This window comes from Chiloscyllium plagiosum, chromosome 5 (genome assembly GCF_004010195.1).
Source record: "Chiloscyllium plagiosum isolate BGI_BamShark_2017 chromosome 5, ASM401019v2, whole genome shotgun sequence".
Classification (NCBI taxonomy): Eukaryota; Metazoa; Chordata; class Chondrichthyes; order Orectolobiformes; family Hemiscylliidae; genus Chiloscyllium; species Chiloscyllium plagiosum.
In genome coordinates, this window is record NC_057714.1 from 39,317,374 (window position 1) to 39,338,694 (window position 21,321).

The following is a 21,321-nucleotide window of genomic DNA, read 5'->3' on the forward strand; positions in this document are numbered from 1 at the left end:
CACACACACACACACACACACACACACACACACACACACACACACACACCCATATGTACACATATACATTTGTGGGTGAATTTGTACTTGCAGAGTTACATTGCACTTTGCTGAAAAAGTGCATGAATCCATGTAAGACTCTCTTAACTCGTTTTTTTAGGTTAGAATCAGTCTAACATTATGGCACAGACAACAGCACACAGGGGGCTAAAACCTTCAACACATTATCTGGGCTGACACCAATTATTAAATTTAACCTGAGAATGTAACTTTTAAAAATGTTTTGTGATTTACATATGAAAGAAGTGAAACTAACATGGTCATTCTAACAGATGAGAGACTTAACAAACAATCAAGATATTTTTCAATGTATAATTTCAGTTACATCACACTGTAAACTTTTGCTATAAATTCTGTGCTTTACAATGTGTACTCCACAACCACCTGATGAAGGAGCAGCGCTCCAAAAGCTAGTGTTTCCAATTAAACCTGTTGGACCATAACCTGGTGTTGTGTGATTTTTAACTTTGTACACCCCAGTCCAACACCAGCATCTCCAAATCATGACTATATGAAACATTTACCTGTCTTTATGACCAACCTATAACCCTGGCATAGAACTGCTTGAATTATGTGGCCACAGTATAACCCTGTATCCACTGATTGGCATATTGATAAAGATATTTGTGTTACTAAAACTGACACATTAAATTTATTGGGGTAATGCGTCAACTCTGCACTGTCAGGAGGGAGCCTCACCTGTCAGTAGAATGTATAAGCAACCAAATTTCTGAGTTATAGCTTTTGGTGGCAAGCAAACCAGAAAATCAGTTTTCTTGCATCACTATTTTCCGCTATGTTTAATTCTCGACAAATTAATTCTAAGATTTGTTCATAGGAGTACCGTTTGGGCGGCACGGTGGCACAGTGGTTAGCACTGCTGCCTCGCAGCGCCAGAGACCCGGGTTCAATTCCCGCCTCAGGCGACTGACTGTGTGGAGTTTGCACATTCTCCCCGTGTCTGCGTGGGTTTCCTCCGGGTGCTCCGGTTTCCTCCCACAGTCCAAAGATGTGCAGGTCAGGTGAATTGGCCATGTTAAATTGTCCGTAGTGTTAGGTAAGGGGTAAATGTAGGGGTATGGGTGGGTTGCGCTTCGGCGGGTCGGTGTGGACTTGTTGGGCCGAAGGGCCTATTTCCACACTGTAAAGTAATCTAATCTAATAATCTAATCTGAGTAGGCCTCAGAAACAAATATAATTCAATAGCAGTATTTAGAAAGCAGACCTGTTGGAATGTGCATAGAGACTATTTAATTAATAGAAAATACATAAAATAATCCCAGATTTAGAAGGCCTGTGAAATATGATTTAGCTTAACATTTGTTCAAATTGAAATAAATGCATTATATCCTGGGTGGTAGTGATTTATAGCTTGAAGAACCATTAAACTCTGACTTAACCAAGCAGATTTCTCTCAACAATTCAAATTTTATTGCCTTGATGCGTTTTGCTGAACTATTTGACTTGTGAACTTAAAGTCACATTATTCTGCTACATTGATAGAGCTATATGTTGTGCATTACATATTTTATCTTGCATGTCCTTGTAATTCATTTATTTAATTTACCAGCAGCAACAGAACAGGAAATCTACTGCTATGCAATAAGATTTGTCCATAAAGGGGAGATGATGGCCTAGTGGTATTATTGCTAGACTATTAATCCAAAGACCTTGGTAATGTTCTGGGGCACCAGGTTCAAATCCTCACAGAGCTGATAATAGAATTTGCATTCAATAAATATCTGGAGTTAGAAGTCTAATGGTAACTTTGTGGCCATTGTTGGAAAAAAAACAATCTGGATCACTAATGTCCTTTTAGGGAAGGAAACCGCTGTCTTTACCTGGTCTGGACAACAGACCCACAGCAATGCGGTTGACACTTAACTGCCCTCTGGGTAATTTAAATGCTGGCCTGGCCAGTGATGCTGACATCCTGTTAATTTTTTTTTAAAAAAATGCACAAGGCCATAAGACATAGGAGCAGAAGGAAGTGATTCCACCCATTTGAGTCCATTCTAACGTTCATTGAGATTATAACTGACCTAATAATCCTTGACTCCACTTTCCTGGGCCCATGCATGCATGGCTGCTCTCTTGCATCTTTTTTGAATGCCACCTTGCTTTCTGTATTGAAACTTTGTTACTAAATCTGAAATTTGCAACTTACTGGAAACCAATTAAACTTATGTGCAGAATAATATTTTCTTTAAAGCGTTTCTAACTATATTTTTCACTGGATGCCTGTAACCACGTGAGAAGCATGAATTTTCCATTTTTGCTTTCCTGGACGCACCATTTTTAAATCTATGGAGAAGCACACATTTAATCATAAAATACTGTGATTGTTAACAAGATTGATCATTCACAGAGACCAGCAGACTTCATTTTTTTTTTGTTTTTTTGTTAATTTTGTTTTACTTTATCCCCACACTACTGCTTAACTACAGTAGTGCTTATATTTTCTCCAGCACCCGTGTGTGTGTGTGCACTGAAAGACAACAGGTATACAAATCTTTATTCAATTTCCACCACCAGGAAGAAAAGAAACACCGAAGTGGCCAGTGATAAGCCGAGTCCTTCTCAAGAGGGCAATGCTGCGTGATCAAACGGTGAAGGGAAGGGCAGGGATTAAATCAAAATAGAGTTGGAGGGGGAAATAATACACTTCACTCCCTGCTGTGCCACCTTTCCTTGAAAATCACGAAGGAGTTGGTGCACACCATGTGCTCCTTCTCCAGGGACTCCTTGGCTCTCCAACAGATTTCATTTGATGATCTGATTACAACAGTTGTCATTAAGACTAGGATCTTGAATGCAATTATGCTTATGGTCTCTTTGTTTGTTTACCTTTTCATTGACAACTGATGGCTATAATATGATTCCATCTTAATTAATGTGTATGAATACTTTCTGAAGTGTATTACTTAAGGGATCAAAAAGAAACCTGGAACTGCATTCTAATGTGAAGTATGCTCTTTCTTTCCCTAAGCATAACTTTTTCTGTGCTCTTTTTGATTAGTTCCTGAAATCTGTAAACTTCCAAATAATAAAGTGATATTAGCAAAACATAAATCATTGCAGATGATATTAGTCTGAAATAAAAATGGAAAACACCAGAAAGAATTAGTAGGTCCAGCAGCTGCCGCTGAGTGAGTTGACATATCAGGTATAAACTGTTGCCCTATTATTAAATGGATTTTGATGCAAAAGAGGTTATAAAAGAAGGGCATGGAATAAGTTATTTGCCTTCTGCTATATAAATACTAAATTTGTTGTACAATCAATCTTTATGAGGTTGTAAGAAAGTTATGAACTTTTGCCAAGGATGATTATATTTAAAAGATTTGAGTAATTATAAATTTACTAATTTAGTTTCCCAAGGGGAGCAGGGCTAACATTAGTTGTGCTAATGCAACTTTGTAGAATGAAGTTAAAAATCACACAACACCAGGTTATAGTCCAACAGGTTTAATTGGAAGCACTAGCTTTCAGAGCGCCGCTCCTTCATCAGGAGCACCACCTGATGAAGGGGCAGCGGTCTGAAAGCTAGTGCTTCCAATTAAACCTGTTGGACTATAGCCTGGTGTTGTGTGATTTTTAACTTTGTACACTCAGTCCAACACCGGCATCTCCAAATCATGATTTGTAGAATGAAGATCTACTTCCAGGATTCAGAAACAGGAATGTAGGTTTTATATCTGATAATTTGTAACAAAATATCCCTGATAAAATGTGCTAATTTGCTTTTTAGTAATTTAATCATCTAGTGAAATATTTTGGTTTTCACCTTTTTGTATTTGTGCTTATCACTGTGAGAACTGTCTCCAATCACACATGTAATTATGATTTCTTCCTCATTTAAGGTCCAGGGCCAAGTTCGTCATGCGAAGATTCACTTTGACAAACTAAAGAATGATGTGTGCCAGAAAGTGGACCTTCTTGGAGCAAGTCGATGCAATCTTCTTTCTCATATTTTAGCAACATATCAGGTAAATAAAAGCACTTATGATTCTTTAATCTTAACCTGCTTACTAATATGATTGACTTTTCTAGTTTGCTAATAAGAGTTTGTAACAAAGCACATGTAAAATAGGAACTAGTTTGTCATAACTGTTTGTCTGAAAGGAAGACTTAGTGAGATAAACAATTAGTCCTATTTTTATGCTCCTGTACATTGTCAGACAGCAGCCATGTTTGGAAAAGATAAGTATGTTACATTTGATTCTGGATCATGCTGTCATTAATCCAAAACCAATTTGTATTTGATTGTTTAGCAGTCAAACTGACTAAAGTCAGACTGAACTAATGGAATAGATCACTCAAAATGAATGTTGGTGTGATTACTCACAATGTCCACATGAACCTGACAATGCAAAGTAAATGTTGAAATTGAAAAGTTAAATTTTATTCAGGAAGTGCTTCTTGAATATACAAAATTCTTGACCATGCAGTATTTGGTCAGGTCATCTGACCCCCTTTTGTACATCTCATTTGTATCAGAATTATACTGCCAAATTGCTTGAATTACCTACTTTTCCTAACTTAACAGCCTATTAAGTCCAACTGCTGACCAGTTCCATGTTTACACATTCGCTGCATTGTCCACGATTTCTTTTGCCAATTGAAAACACTTGGCAGACTGAAAGTCCCAAAATCTGCTTGCAATGAGGTGTGTGCCATAACAACATCAATATTTATCAGGAGTTGCGGTTGTAGTGTAATCCATCATTGTGGATTGAATTCCTAGAGCTGTAGAAGCTTTTAGCTCCGTTTTACTGTGTGACTTCATTGGCATTGGCGTTATTCCATTTCCTACTCAGGCTAACTGCTGGGTGGGACTATTAAGAAGAGAAGGTCATAGCTGGGGTTGATGAGAATTAACTGACTCTAATGCTGTAATATTATATGAGAATTATTACCTTTCTAAAACATACTTTGTAATCCAATGGAAGTGACCTGCAGAAGACATCTAGCTAACAAAGTGACATTTTTGCAAATAATAAAATAATGAAGTTCAAGGCTGCAAAGTTCGACTTTGTAACACTGGTAACATTAGTACAGTTAATGCCCAGCAAGGGAAAATTAATTGCCATACCACTCCCCTCACTTGTAATATGGTCTGCATAGCACGTCACATTAGTGCTAACAAGAGTGTGGCATGTTGGTACTGGAGCATGCAAAGTGGGCAGATTGGGGTGTCACTTGGCTTCCAGCATTGTTTTGCTTCTAGCCTTGAGAAATTGTCAAACACCACTTCAATTCTGCACCAATCTCCTCTCTACCACTGCTAAACTTTTCCCCAAACTCTCCATCCTTACTGAGAATGGTCTTGCATGGTAATTTCAAATAGCACTTGAGCTTATAAGGCCTGGGTTCAACTTTCACAACTAATTTCAACCTGGTGGCTGACTAGTGAAGCAGCTTGGCACTGGCAGAGTGGCATTGGCACACGTGGATGCTATCATTCTGAGAGAGGGTCAGTTTGTTCATCACATAGCCATTGCATTTCTTGGGCCATGAAAATATTTTGCAGCTTTGGCACTGTACAGTACTGGCAGTGCAACGTTAGAGGGTCTGCCTTTCTTTCAGTGGGGCCTTCTCAGAACATTGATAAGGGATTCTTGAGAATACCAACTAGGGTGGAGTGTTCCGCCATACTAATGCTGGGTCCCGTGATCAGTTGCAGAGTGCCTAAGAATAAGGGGTGCTCTCTTTCTTGAGAAAGCCGCAGCTCAATCCAGGGTTTCCTGGGCAGGCAACCTGGATGACTAGTTCCTGTCCTGAGGCTTGATGAATCCCACTACAGGGAGAATAGGAGTTTTAAATGGCAGTTAAGGGCACTATTATCTTTTTTCTTCTGGGACATGATGGAGACAGATAAGAACATGGCTGGATCTCCTCCAGTCTGATCACAGGCTGTTCCCCTACCTCTGTTTCTTCTGGAGACATTAAATTCTGCCAGTTGCCTCTATCCTTACCTCCTATAAAGGTTACCAGACTTGATGATGATTTCTGGCATAGTCCGTCTTTCAGATTGCAGATTTGTAGTATTAATTCTTTGCATCTTTGGTTTTGCAGTATTCTTCCCGGGCAGCTCATTTCTATTGGTATCTTTTTCTCAACAAGATTTCTTATTCCAACATTCTAAACATGTAATAGCATGTGGATAGCTATTAGTTCATAAATTTAGTCTCCGTCATATTCTGCTTAAACTTCCATAATGAGCACAATCAAGCCCAATCCATTGATCTGAGGCTTCTTCAGAAGTCCTGTTCTCTGGAATTACACATACCTTCTACCTGAGCAACTGAATCCCCTCCCTTCTACATAATCCTCATACTTCTCAACCTGTGTGACATTTTTTTAAGGTCTTCATTGTGTTCTGTATCACTAAAGATGGGCAATAAATGTTGGCCCAGCTCGTAAGGCCCACATCCCATGAATAAATTTTAAAAATGAATTAGAGTAGACTACCATGTTCATTTGAGCCATTCTGTTTTAGATTTGTTATACAGTCAATGCTGTCAGCAAATCAGAGATTGTTTTGAAATCTTGCCATTTTACTGCTTCTATTTCTGGATTAAATAGCTTGTGATATTATATGCTGTTGCCTCACTCCAATTGTTGATTATAAATCATTGTGTCAGTTACCTATCCACTTTAATAGAACTCATGACTAGTTATAGCTATTTTCTATCAATCTGACAAGTCTCTCAAGAAGTCCATACAGCCTTTAGGCAGGTCATATTCCTCCTTGCTATTCACTCGACTTGCTGAAAATTACTTACTTATGGCAACAATGGATGTGATGTGATGTTCCATAAATTTTTGTGAACTTCATCTTATCAATGATTGGTTTTAGACCAGAATGAAATTCAATCTGTTTTATACAGAATTTTTTTATATAATAAACTTTTATTAAGAAAAAATAGATTTTTAAATATTACAACAAATACAAAACAATGCAATTCAAAACAGTACAAAAATAGTACAAAACTAAACCCAAATAATAAAAAAGATTCCCCAACCCACCCTCCTATACGAATGTATAAACATATATAGAGAAGTATAAAATTAAAACAAAACAAGAACTAGCTATTTAACTAAATAAATAAATACCTAAACAACAAACAAATAAACAGTAATAACTCAGCCCAGCCAAACAAAACACTCATACATTCACAGTTCCTCCTCCCTGGATATTGGTCTCATGAAACACAATTGTTACAGCTATATAAAAGCCCTTGTTAATGTGGCAGATAAATCTGTGTCCAGGTATTTCAAAAAGGGTTGCCATGTCTTGTAAAAATTCTCAGTTTTGTGGTGTACCATATTTGTGAGAAAATCCAGGGGAATAAGCTCCATAACAATCTTCCACCAACCCAACAGGCCTGGGGGGGTTTTCTGATATCCAACCAAGCAAGATATTCTTCCTTGCACAGAATGTAAGAATATTGAAAAGTTTTTCTAATGCGCGTCTGCAGGAAATACAATGGGCAGGCCCAAAAGGAGAGAAATAGGGTCCTTCTCCACCACTACACCTAAAATCCTCTCCATTGCACCCGCCACAGCGCTCCAATATGTTTGAAGCCTGTCACAAGACCAAAGACAATGGGTAAGAGTACCCATACAGACCTTACACTTGGGACATGCTGAAGATATCCCTGGTTTAAATTTTGACAAATGGTCTGGGGCTAAGTGGACCCTGTGGAGAATCTTCAACTGTAAAGCATGGGTCCTATTGCAAATTGATATCTTCCTTGCATTCTCCCAAATATCCTCCCATGCCTCTGAAGAAACTTCAACACCCAGTTCTCTTTCCCACATCTTGCAGAGTCGATCAGACTCCTCTGAGGTGGCACCCCCCCAATTGGTGATATAAAGTACTGACAGAGAGTGTACTCTTAGCCCTTAGTACCCCTCTTTCTATGTCAGTCAAAAGTGTGGTCTTTTTTTGAATAAAATCCCTAACTTGAAAAAAACAGAAGAGGTCTCTATTAGGTAACTCGTACTTCCATACTAACTGATCGAAGGACATCATTCCATCTCCCTCAAATAAATCACCCATGCAAGATATACCCCTAGCTGCCCAATGTTTAAATCCTGAATCGATCATACCTGGTTGAAAACCCGGCATACCCACTAAAGGTATAAACAAAGATGTTTTGTCAATATTACCTTCCCTCTGCCGAATTGCCCTCCATGCTTTAACAGTATTGATGACTATTGGGTTATGGCAATATTCCCTAACTGTCCTCACCTTGTCCAAAAACAGCTAACTGGTAAGGGGGCACCTTGCCTGGGAGACTTCGATATCTAGCCATATTGAAAGAGGGTCCCCACAAACCCAATCATTCTCATAGGTCAAAAGCGAGCTTAATTGGTAATTTTTAATGTCCGGAAGGTCTACTCCTCCCAGTCTGTGAGGCAACTGCAGTTTGGCTAATTTAATGAGGGGCTGTTTACGGTGCCAGATAAAGGAGCTTAACCAGCCATTCAGTCTCCTGAGAGTTTGTTGAAAATCAGGGAGAGCATCCGTATAAGATATGGCAAACGGGGAGAATATTCATCTTAATAAGCGCTATCCAACCCAACCATGAGACTGGAAGTGCCTCCCATCTTTGGAGATCTTGTTTAATTTTTCCAAATAATTGAGTAAAATTGGCTTTAAACAGCCAATCCAGAACTGGAGTAATGAATATGCCCAAATACACAAAACCTCCCTGTGACCACCTAAATGGGAATCGATAGTCACTCTCAAGAGCCAACTCTTTCATAAGACCACCCAAAGGCATAGCCTTTGATTTAGCAAAATTAATCTTATACCCTGAAAAAGCGCCAAACGCGTGAATGCATTGTATCAGGCAAGGCACTGAGACTGTTGGATTTGTCAAGAAAATTAGAACATCATCTGCATACAGCGAGATCTTACGTAATTTTGACCCCACTTCTGGAGCTGATATATTGAGATCCCCACGAGTGGCCTCTGTCAACGGTTCAATCACCAACGTAAAAAGTAATGGTGAAAGGGGACAGCGCTGCCGGCTGCCTGTTTTAAAAAATTCTCAAGGTCAGGTTCGTAGGAGAGTAGTCTGACACAGAACAAACGACCAAGAGGCGAGTCTGCTAGAATATGAGCATTTTATTCCCCGCAGCGTCGTCACAACCAGGTCTCATACTTACAACGGGTCTGGCTTATACTCACTCTACATGTTACCGGAACTGGGAGCCGTCAGTTCTCGTAGAGCGGTTGCCAACAACCCACGCTCGGCGGTTAAACGTAACCCCGGAGCAGACTCACCGAACTGGAGACTTTTCCAGCTGATATACTCTTTTCCAGATATAAACATTCATGTGAACAGCAGAGCAAGGCTAAAAAACACATTCCATTCTGGTTACATACAGATAAGAAGATTCACACGGGGAGGTGTGTAATAAGATTCACACGGGACTAAGCAACACCTCCATTCCGGTTAGATTCACACATGTATTGGGACATAATCTTTTAACCGTTTCACCACATTCCACTGCTTGGCCCAATACATGTGTTACATTATGATTCACACATGTATTGGGACATAATTTTACACCACACTGCCCCTAGAATTATTAAAGTTGCTTGATCGTACCCCATTGGTAATGACCGTCGCGAGAGGTACACTGTAGAGAGTCTTTACCCATCGTATGAAACCTTCGCCCAGACCAAACCGCACTGGAGTATAGAAAAGGTCCGGCCACTCAATTCGGTCAAATGCCTTCTCTGCATCTAAAGAAATCACCAATCCCTGTATTGACTGCTGTTGGCATGCTTGAATTACGTTAAGCAGCCTCCTAACATTATTGGAGGATCTGCGACCCTTTATGAAGCCTGTCTGATCCTCTTTAATAAAAGAGGGTAACACAGTCTCCAGTCTTAACGCGAGAGCCTTAGAGAGGATCTTAAAGTCCACATTTAAGAGCGAGATGGGCCTGTATAAAGCACAATATTCCGGATCCTTCCCTTGTTTAAGGATAAGTGATGGTGGGAGACAGTCATGAATATATGAATCATTAAACATATTCAGCATCTACCTTATAATTCACTGGAAAGTCCGTCAGGACCAGGCGCCTTTCCACTGAAGCTGCCTCACAGCTTCCTGCACTTCTTGCTCTGATAATGGGGCATTGAGAAAGGACTGTCAGATCTCTAAAAAAGGATTCCGTTTTGGCCTGCCCCTCCTCACAATTCTCAGGCTGATATAACATAGAGTAGAATCTCTGGAACGCCACATTGATCTTTTTAGAATCACGTGTTAGGTTCGCAGACCCTTCCCTAATCGCTATGATGGTTTGTGGGGCACTTCTGTTTCTGGTAAGATATGCTAAGTATTTGCCTGGCTTGTCAACATGCTCGTATTACCTTTGGTTTGCAAAATCCAGCTCCTTCTTTGCCGTCTGGGTGAGCACAGAATTTAGTGCAGACAGAGTACCGTAATTCTCTGAAGTTTGACCAACGAGGGTCTGTCAAAATAGGCCTTCTCGGCTGCCTTCACCCGTGCTTCAAGGAGACGTTGCTGCTCACCCTTCTGCCGCTTCCTACTGGTGGAATATGAAATAAGTAACCCCTGGCATAAGCTTTGGCAATTTCCCAGAGAACAGATGAGCTATGTTGATGTCTAGGAATGCCCGAAATTCCCTAGAAAAATACTCTACACACTTACTGTCCATGAGAATAAAGGGGTCCATTCGCCAGTACCTTGAATCCACTGTAACATCCTTAATCTTAACCAAGAGGTACACTGAAGCATGATCAAAGATGGCAATATTACCAATTGTACAGGATGCCACCAGATCCAGGGTTACCACAGGGGTCAGAAAAAAAATCAATCCTCATGTGACATCTGTGTGGATTGAAGAAAAACGTGAAATCCCTACCTGTAGGGTGGAGATGCCTCCAGACGTCCACCAACCCTAATTCCCCACACAAATCTAATAACTGTTTAGTTTGTGCAGCGGGTATTGCGGGACCTTAGGCAACCTATCTACTGTGGGGTCCATGAGGCAGTTAAAATCTCCCCCTATAATGATGTGCCGAGACTTGAGACATCAGTTTAGAAAAAACATCTACCAAGAATTTAAGAGGATGATCTGGGGGACAGTAAATATTTAAAATACCATATTCTTCCCCATTTATCAAGGCTTTAAGAATTACAAACCTCCCGTATGTGTCTTTAACACATTCCAATAATTTAAATGACAGATTTTTCCTAACCAATATAGCCACTCCCCTACTACTTGTATTAAATGATGAAAAATAAACTCGGTCAAAGCCATTCTGCTATAATTTCAGATGCTCCTTGTCATCCAAATGTGTCTCCTGTAACAAAGCAATATCCACCTTCTCCTTTCTAAGACTCATGACTACCTTCTTCCTCTTAATTGGTGAATAACTTCCCTTGATATTCCAGGTACACCATTTAATCAAATCATTAGCCATAATCTTCTGCAATTACATTTAACTTCCAGAGAGGAGGTACCCGAACCACAAATTGCTGAGCCTTAGTGTTGCAACTTCCCTTGATTTTCCAGGTTCACCATTTAATCAAATCATTAGCCATAATCTTCTGCAATTACATTTAACTTCCAGAGAGGAGGTACCCGAACACAAATTGCTGAGCCTTAGTGTCGCATGGTCCACCAAATATAAAAACTACATAAACTAAAACCACTACATTTAACAAACGCACAAAATTATTAAAAATAAAAAACAACAAAAACCAGAAAACAAACCAACATATAAAGCGCCAGTAGCGCTGAGTAGGGGAACTCACCCCCTGCCCGCAGGGGGCAACTACCCATCCCTAACTGCCCATAAATAGGCATCTAACCATCTCAACCATCTTCACGTCTCCCAGCTAGAACTGCATTGCAAGCACAAACTAAAAAGAATAAACACCCCATAGAATGTCAATATGAATAAAAAAAACTCTTTTATTTAATAAAAAAGGGAATAAATACCCCACCCATCCTTTGGTTGTCCTAACTTAGAAATTTAAAATGTACATTTTAACCACCGCCAGACATAGTTTGAACCAAATTATTATCAATAGATGAAAACAAAGGAGGAAAAACAAAGCTCCAACCAGATTTCCTCCATTTCTTTTACAGAATGATAAACTCATACCCAAGCAACAATATTTATACATACTACAATTGTTTAAATTAGGTTAGTTTGTCCACAAAGTCTCTTGCCTTCTCCGATGTGTCAAAGAGATGCATGGATCCATCTAAGGTGATCCGAAGCATTGCCGGATATCTCAGGGAGTACTGAATCCCAAGCTCCTTCAGTCTTCTCTTGACACCCATCTTACGATTTTCGTTTCTGGATCCCAGCCGCTGAAAAGTCCTGAAAAAACATGATCTTAGACCCCGCGTAAATTAGGGCCCTTGGATCCTTCCCCTGGAGTCTGGAAGCCTCCATGACTCTCTCCTTATCCCGGTAATGATGGAACCACACCAGGAAAGAACGAGGGCGTTGACCCAGACCCGACCTCCGTGCTGCGACCTGGTGAGCCCTCTCTATCTTCAGTCCTCTCATGCCAGTCTCCAAGTCAAGGAATTTTGGAAGCCAATCTTCAACAAATTCCGCAGGCCGCTCACCTTCCTTACCCTCAGGCAGACCGATGATCCGAATGTTTTTTCTCCTGCCCCTGTTTTTAAGATTATCCACTTGGTCACGCAAATTACGAGCCTGCGTCTTCAGGGCTTAGATCTCATCTTGAATGAACTGGCATCAGCTTCCACCACTGTGACCCTGTGCTCCACCTCATCCATCCTCTTCTCCAGGTCTCCCAGCTGCTGCTCATGCTTCTGCAGCATGAGAGAGACTGGAGCCAGCTTCACTTCAATCTGTTTCCCCAGCATCTCGTGAGATTTCGAGAGCTGGTTCACCAGGTCCTGGAGAGTAATCGGCTCCGAGGCTGCTGCAGGCTGAACTGCAGACCCGGCCTCGGATGCTCCTCCTCCCTTTTTAGGCATTTCTGGACAGCTGAAAATACAGGTCGGTCAATTTTTAAATGTTTCTTGGGGCTCCACAATCTTTCTAATGCCCCAAGAAATCCTGATGACCTGGGTTGGGCGGGTTAAAGGACCGTCCCGCTCCTGCTGCGATGCAAAGCTCTGCAGTGCGATCTCCTAAGATCGCCACCATCTTAGATCCCCCCCCCTACAGTACCATGTTAATGTATCTTTCTATTCCTCTCTGCAATGACTTACTAAGTATACTTGGAAGTTTATGTACTAAAGCTGTTTCCTCTACATGCAAGTGTTACTCTTGTATGTTTTGAAAATTGGTGGTGTTATTGGCTATCCATCACTTTCAACCATTTGCTATCCCTAAATTTACAATATTTTGTTTTGAATCTCTGGAGTAACTCTGCAGTTATGTTAATATAACAAAATCAGGCACGTTATTATCTTTCAGATTGTAAATAGAAACATTTACTTGGGATCCCCTGAATTCCAGCAACAAATATCTGTCTTTTTGTTCAGGACAGTTTCTCTGAACTGATTAATCCAAAATACTTTGTGCATTGTACAGTTTTACAAAGTATTTTTTCCAGAGCTTGCTCTTCAATCCGTCCTTAATTATTTTTGCATTTTGGGAATAACAGCCGTTTTAAATTTGAAGGATTCACTCATTTGTCTTGTGATGTAGCTTGTTTAATTTATTTGGGTATCTCTGCTTTTTGTATTTCTACTTCAGTTTGGTTGACTGGTGTATTGTGCCCAATTCTGTACGCAGCGCTATAATAAGGATCTGAACGGTATAGAGAGGATGCAGATAATACTAATGAAAAATGCTTCAGTTATGTGGATGGATTGGAAAGATTAGGCTTTTCTCCTTGGGTAAGAGGAGATGTTAAAGTCATATTTAAAATATAGACAATAGGTAGTGAAATTATTCCTGTGACAGATGAGGGGAGAACCAAAGGACATTGTTCTGTAATGTTTGCCAAAAGAAGCAACAACAACATGAAGAAAAATATTTTTGTGCAGTCAATGTTTTGTGTCTGGAATGCACTCTGAGTGTGATGTAGGCAGCTGCAGTTGTGGTTTTCAGAAAAGAATTAGATATGAATGTTGAAGTAAAAATTTACAGCACCATGGAAAATGGAAGAAAGACAAGGTTGCTTTTGCAGAATGTTGGCATAATGCAACAGACGAAATGACATCCTTCAATGCTGTAACCAATCTGTGATTCTGTGATTGTTTACGGATATTCTGTTTAGCTTTCCCTCTCTTTTGCTTCATTATTTTCCCAAAGTTTAAACATTATTGTACATCGATGGAGTCATTCATCATAACGTTCTCAGTTGGGCTTTCGATCCATATCAAGTTTATTTTTTTTTAATGCACCAATCGATTGCTAACTGCTATATTCTTACTTAAGCGTGCATTATGATGAAAATATTTTAAGAAAAAGTATGGTCTCATAATTGACTTCTTTGCCTCTAAAGGTTTTTAGCTTTAGGATATGATATTAAGTCATGAGGTTATTTAAAACAATGATAAACATGCAATCATTTCACAAGTGCCTAAGCTAAAAATAAAATCTGAAGGATACAAATTAGTGTTTCTCTTCTTAGAATTGTCACAGACTTGACAGATGTATGTTTTAACAGTTGACTATTCTTTTGATGTTTTGCTGTTACAATAAAGACTAATTAGCAGTTGACACTTATAATTGAGGCTAACTATACTTTTAAATGCATTGTTCAATTCATCTTCAGTGTTGTGGAACCAATTTTAAATGTTCAGATAAGTAAGGGTTCCTACCTCTGAAAAGTATTGTGTCACAGTTAGGTTGAGTGGAAATGGCAAACAATCAAATTATAAATGTTGAAAACTGAATTAGTTCTTAGCTCATTTTGGAGCTTTTTCAGGCTAGATTTTTCGAGGGTCTGTGATTCCTATCGTGTCCCTCCACCACAGCTAAATAGTCAAGGGTTAAGTTGAGAGAACCTGCAAATAATTCTAATGGCTGCCCTGCAGTGATTTAGTACTGGCAGCATTGTGATTTTTAAAGTGAGATTTCCTCTTGTTTCTTGGAAGTCTTGCCTTGGAGACCATTGTTTGGTGAGCACTTTTAGTTCCAGCAACACCAGTCATGAGCCTTGACAATGACTTCAAGCATAGAGAGTCCCACTGTACAGCCATACAGCATGAAAATGGATGCCTTCGTCAGACCAGTCCATGCTGAACATAATCCCAAACTCAACTACTCCCACCTGCCTGCTCCTGGCCCATATCCCTCCAATCCTTTCCTATTCATGTATCTATCCAAATGTCTTTGAAATGTTGTAATTTTACCCACAACTACCACTTCCTCAGGAAATTCATTCCGTGCGCGAACTACCCTCTGTGTAAAAAAAACTTTGCCTCTATGTCTTTTTTAAATCTCTCCCCTGTCACCTTAAAAATGTGCCCCCTAGTCTTGAAATTCCCCATTTGGGGCAAAGAGAACTACCATCAATTCTATCTATATCCCTTATTTATTTTATAAACTTCCATCAGGTCACTTCTCGGTTTCCTTTGCTGCAGTGGAAAAAGTCCACCTTTATAACTCAAACCTCCCGTACTCAGCGACATCCTGGTAAATCTCTTCTAAACCCTCTCCAGCTTGATAATATCCTTCCTATAACTAGGCAACCAGAACTGGACACAGTATTCCAGAAGAGGCCTCACCAATGTCCTGTAGAGCCTCAACATAATGTCCCAACTCCTATACTCAAAGGACTGAGCCATGAAGGCAAGTGTGCCAATGCCTTTTTAACCACCCTGCCTACATGTGATGAAAACTTTAAAGCATTATGTACGTGCAAGTAAGTCTGGAGTTATGATCTCAGCAGGCGGATGTGGGACCGAATTCAAGAGGCCAGGCAGGTTTAAATGGGTAGGATGAACTTGAGGAGTGGCGGGTTTACTTTCAGTGGAACCTATAAAGGTGGTTCCCCTTCCTTACTTGACACCAGTCTGTGTCACTAAAGTCGTCTAGCTTTCTGCATGGTACAGAGCTATTTCTGCTGCAGCTAAGAGGTGAGTTGGGCTACATAAGTCCTTATGGTGAATTGGCTTCCTGACACCCATACCTCACCCTACCCCATCACGCCACTCCTTGTTTTGTTTAAGGGGCAGAAGGCAAGAAAATCTCCCTTGGAGATTTTTTTTTTTAACCCCTTGACTTTAAACCCGTTAGCAGGAGGGCGCACAATCCAGCAATTTGTGCAAATTCTAATTCGTCTTAACGCGATACTTCTGTATTATTATCCCAAAGGAAATGGACCAGAAAGGGAAGTCAGCCCTTCAGATTGTTTATGGAGAGGCATAGGTGGACATGTAGTGTGGAGGGGAGAGAACTGCTTTTACTGCAAAGGAAACCAGGCCACCAGACTCCATCAGCCCGAACCAAGAAAGCAGCCTGAGTCAGTGCCATGTCCTCAGTAAGATGCAATGCACAGCTTTGCTGTGAAGTTAATGATTTTCTGCTCTTGGCTTCATCTTCTCTCTGCTGTCTCACAATGTCAGGGCTGGTACTCATTCAAACTCTACCACTGCCCATTCCTTTCATAAAGGCTCCTGGACCTCAAACTCTCATCATTGCATACCCTTGTCCATTCACGTCACTCTCCTAAACCACAGCCGCTTCTTCTCCTCCACAGTTTCTACTTACTCGCTCGGCCATCTTTGCCTATATTCCAACTACTGTAGTGCGATTTTGAACATTCTTGGCAGAGCATTAGCTGTGCCTCTGGATTACTAGTCCAGTGAAATTACTATTATACCATTGATTTACCTGGTAATCCAGGCATGATTGCTTTTGTTGTTCTGCTTTTATAATTTAGCTTTTTGAAGAACATTATTTTGTACCTTACCTACGTCATTTGATTCCCAAGTAGTCAGCAACTGGATCCTTCCTCACCCCTAAGATTCCTCTCCAAATCAAGATGATGTCCTTATTTCTGGCACTCAGCAAGCATCAGAGTCAATAGGACTCACTTTGGGCTGCAGTGACCTATATCTATCCTTGTAGCTACAGTATTCCATACTACATTCTTTTTAATTTCATCATTTTAATGGCTCCTTGATCCAATGTTTGATAGTCATTTGATCATCCTCCCTTGCAGTATCTGCCTTTGTCCTGGTAAAACCTTGAAACTGTTGGTCATTTGTGAGAATGTGGTGCTGGAAAAGCACAGCAAGTCAGGCCGCATCCGAGGAACAGGAGAATCGATGTGCCGAGCTGTTGCCTGACATGTTAATTTTCCCACTCCTCGGATGCTGCCTGACCTGCTGTGCTTTTCCAGCACCAGACCCTCATTCTGATCTCCAGCATCTACAGTCCTCACTTCCTCCACTGTTGGTCAATTGCAAGGGTGAAATTCAAGTTACACCCTTGAATTTCCCATTCCTTGCAATCATATCCTGTCCCTGACTATGGTTCAAATTTGAAGTCTTCAGTTTAAGAGGTGTGACTGTCTCCTGGATCAGTGTATAAGTAATTTTCTCTTTCTCCTGATACATCTCAATATCTGAACTCAGATGCCAGTTCAGTAACTCGAAGGTGACTTTCCTCCGATTGCTGATATTTGCTGTCAGTTTGGCTACTGTGAATCACAAGTGTCCACCAGTTTCCACATGCTGCAACTGGAATACATCACCTTTCTGCCATCACTTCTATGGTTTATCTAACAAATCAGGTTTAGAAAGATCTTTGCATTATTATTTTAAGCTCTATCAAGTGGTTTACTAAGTAATCTCTAAACGTAATACAATAGTTATCTTCCTGTGTCCTGTGGAATCTACTGACCTTGTCTACACATGGAGGAGGGGAGCCATATTTTTTAAACTCAGCAACTATTCCTTTATTCATTCCCTTTAATCAATGCTTTCAAGGTCTACTGCTGGTCTCCCATTCTGCCTCTGAACCACTTCTTTTTTTGTAAGAGAATTCAACAGCAATTCCACACTCACTCGAATTCTCTTACTTACACAACATTTCAAAATTCCTCATAAGTCGTAATGAGCACAAGTCAGATCCCACCAAAGTACTGTGGATGACTTATGCTCTTAATTCCAGCGTGTCTTTTAAAAAGAGAGCTGCTGAAGAGATGATAACGCAGGTGTATGATAACATTTTTTGTGGGATCGATGGGGCATAATATCCAAAAGTGTCAATGGAATTTCAAAAAGGGTTGTATACTGTGATGTCATTCGACTCCAAAGGCCTAATGATACCCTGATCAGCAACAAGCTACTGTCTGCAGATTATGACCCAAACTGCTAGACACATTTTATCTTTCATTTTGCCTGTGAATACACAGGAAAAAAGCCAATTTCATACTGCTGGAGACTATTGGAACTGAATGCTCTCTTGTGTACCAGCTTTACTTTGCTGCAATGGTCATAATCAAACAACTATGCTCTAGTCACACCTGTGTTGCAGGTAGAGATTCTATTTCTAAGTGCTGCAATCAGTTTAAACTGGAACAGGACAATAAAAGATACTCTCACTCTGAATACTGGTATTTGATCACAGTCAAAATACATCAGAGCATGAGAATCTCATCCCATCGGCAAAACTGATGGTCATGAAACTGGCTGTTTACCTACCAACACAACCAATAACTGCCACCCCAACAGTCAAAATGTTCAACTATCTGCTCTTCACAAACAATTCAAGCTTATTTTAGCTTTATTTGGAGTTTTTTTTATTACTAATGTGTTTGTATGTGTTGTGTTGCTAATTCGTCTGGGGTTCAATAATGAACAATCCGACTTTGTAAATTCAAGAACACCTGGTTAAGTTAGATTTTTTTTTAAAAAAACAAAACAAGTTCATTTGGATCTGAGAGGAAAACTATCAACAAGGGAAAAGATTTATTTTTAAATCATCTTGCAGTCAGCTGAGTAGGTGGATGATTAAGGCAGGTGAGCCCAGGAGCTTTAACAATTTAGGATATCCCATCTGGGACAGTATTAGGGAACCTCACCTGGGTGGGGCGGGGTGGGGGGAAATCTGTGTGTATCACAATTAAAGAATTGTATGAGATCTTGGTGTGTCCTCAAGATTAGCGTGTGAAGCGGTAGTGTGTAGAGTTCATTTAGTCCCCTTTTTGTTATTGCTTATTTTAATTTAAAATAATCAACAGCACCACGATACACTTCAAGATAGTTACTTTGTAATATAACTATTGCTAAAGTTAAAAATCACACAACACCAGGTTATAGTCCAACAGGTTTAATTGGAAGCACTAGCTTTCAGAGAACTGCTCCTTCAGGTGGTTGTGAAGGAGCAGCGCTCTGAAAGCTAGTGCTTCCAATTAAACCTGTTGGACTATAACCTGGTGTTGTGTGATTTTTAACTTTGTACACCCCAATCCAACACCGACATCTCCAAATCATATTGCTAAAGTGTTAGACGTTATATAAAATAAATATACAAGGATTTTAAGAAGACATGGATAAATGATGTGTATGAAATTCGGATCAGTCTCTAGTATCATTGTAGATATGGCTTGCTTGAGATTGAGTAATGTCTCCTGAGTTTTGTTTTTATGGCACTTTGAGGCCCTTGATAACCTGGATCAGTACAGTAGTCCTCCGACTGATTTGTCTTCCTCCCTCTCCCTGTTGAGAAACCCAATCCTATCTTTCAGAGTGATTCCTAAAGGGAAAGGGATGAATTTCTATATAAAATGATTGCTTATACCTTGTCTGATACATGGTTGCTATCCCAAAACAGCAAATCATACTTCCATATTATGTTTATCCAGACCTCCAGCGCAGTGTCATCCATTGTCTTGTGGTTGATGTAATTGACCATTTCTATCTGTCTTAGCCATTTGCTTAGAAGGCACTTGTCGATTTTATTTTGGTGATATACAGAGCAATTCACATCTCCTGGAGAACCATTGTCACAGGCTTTATGCTTACATGTGGAAGTGTTAATTGAATTTCACAAGGTCTTCTCAACACAAGTACAGTCCAGTCCCAGGACCTGTTGAAATTATCCAAGGCTAGTCACATAATTTCTTCAGCCATTCTGTAGGATTCTTTGTCAGTTTTATAGACAGATTGGTTTTCTAAACAAAATCTATAATGTTGTAATTACGCAGTTATGACACACGGCTAGATGGGGTAGCTTGCTTGTAGGACTCTGAATCAGTGCAATTTTTCATTACAGATGGATGTGAAAAAAATGCATGTAATTTGTTACTGTCTATTTCACTGTAAATTGCAGAAAGTGTATGTATCTATAAATCTCCAAATTATGAATCTTATAAATTATACATTCATTACTTAGCTGGTAAACATAAATAATGAGCAAGTCACGATGATACTAAATTAAAATTAAAATAGTTGCTTTTGTTTTGATTCAGACAACATTACTCCATTTCTGGGAAAAGACATCTCACACAATGGCAGCTATTCATGAAAGTTTCAAAGGCTACCAGCCATATGAATTTGCAATGTTGAAGGTAAATGTACATTTTGATTTGCATATCCATTGTAGATACACAAAAACCATTTGAAAAACATAACTGTTCTTTGTTATTTTCCCTTCTATTTCCATCCAAAAAGATTTGTATTTCTTTCATGGTTTTTGTGTAAAACTGCTTGACCTGAAAAACAGGAATGGAACTGATTAAAAAAAATACTCCAGAGTACAGCCTAGATTGTTAGGAGAGGAATGAGTTTCAGGTCTCCATCTTCGTAATCTTCAAATTTGGTCTTCTCATGTTCACTCATAGAATAAAACATAGAAAAATACAGCGCAGTACAGGCCCTTTGGCCCTCGATGTTGCGCCAATCCAAGCCCACCTAACCTACACTAACCCACTATCCTCCATATGCCTATCCAATGCCCGTTTAAATGCCCATAAAGAGGGAGAGTCCACCACTGCTACTGGCAGGGCATTCCATGAACTCACGACTCGCTGAGTAAAGAATCTACCCCTAACATCTGTCCTATACCTACCACCCCTTAATTTAAAGCTATGCCCCCTCGTAATAGCTGACTCCATACGTGTGTGTGTCAGAGATACTAGTAATTCTGTCACCTGCATGTTTGAGCCCAAGGCCACCACCTGTGCAGCTGACAGCTGAATTGTTGTGACAGCTTGTCTTTGTCTCTATCTCTTTCTCCCTTTCTCTCTCTCTTTTTCTGTCTCTGTCTGTCTCTCTCTCTCTCTCTCTCTCTCTCTCTCTCTCTCTCTCCCT

General features: G+C 40.0%; 1 protein-coding gene across 9 annotated transcripts in view; it reads left to right on the forward strand.

Moving 5' to 3' along the window:
- The window catches only part of ica1 (islet cell autoantigen 1), a 135,600-nt gene that overhangs the window by 49,928 nt on the left and 64,351 nt on the right, over window positions 1-21,321 (forward strand). For 8 of the 9 annotated variants that reach the window (XM_043689871.1, XM_043689868.1, XM_043689876.1 and 5 more), the window contains 2 exons: window positions 3,924-4,049; window positions 20,481-20,579. In XM_043689871.1, coding sequence (XP_043545806.1) covers window positions 3,924-4,049; window positions 20,481-20,579 — 225 coding nt within the window. The remainder of the gene's footprint in view (window positions 1-3,923; window positions 4,050-20,480; window positions 20,580-21,321) is intronic. The other variant, XM_043689874.1, reaches the window with a different exon arrangement.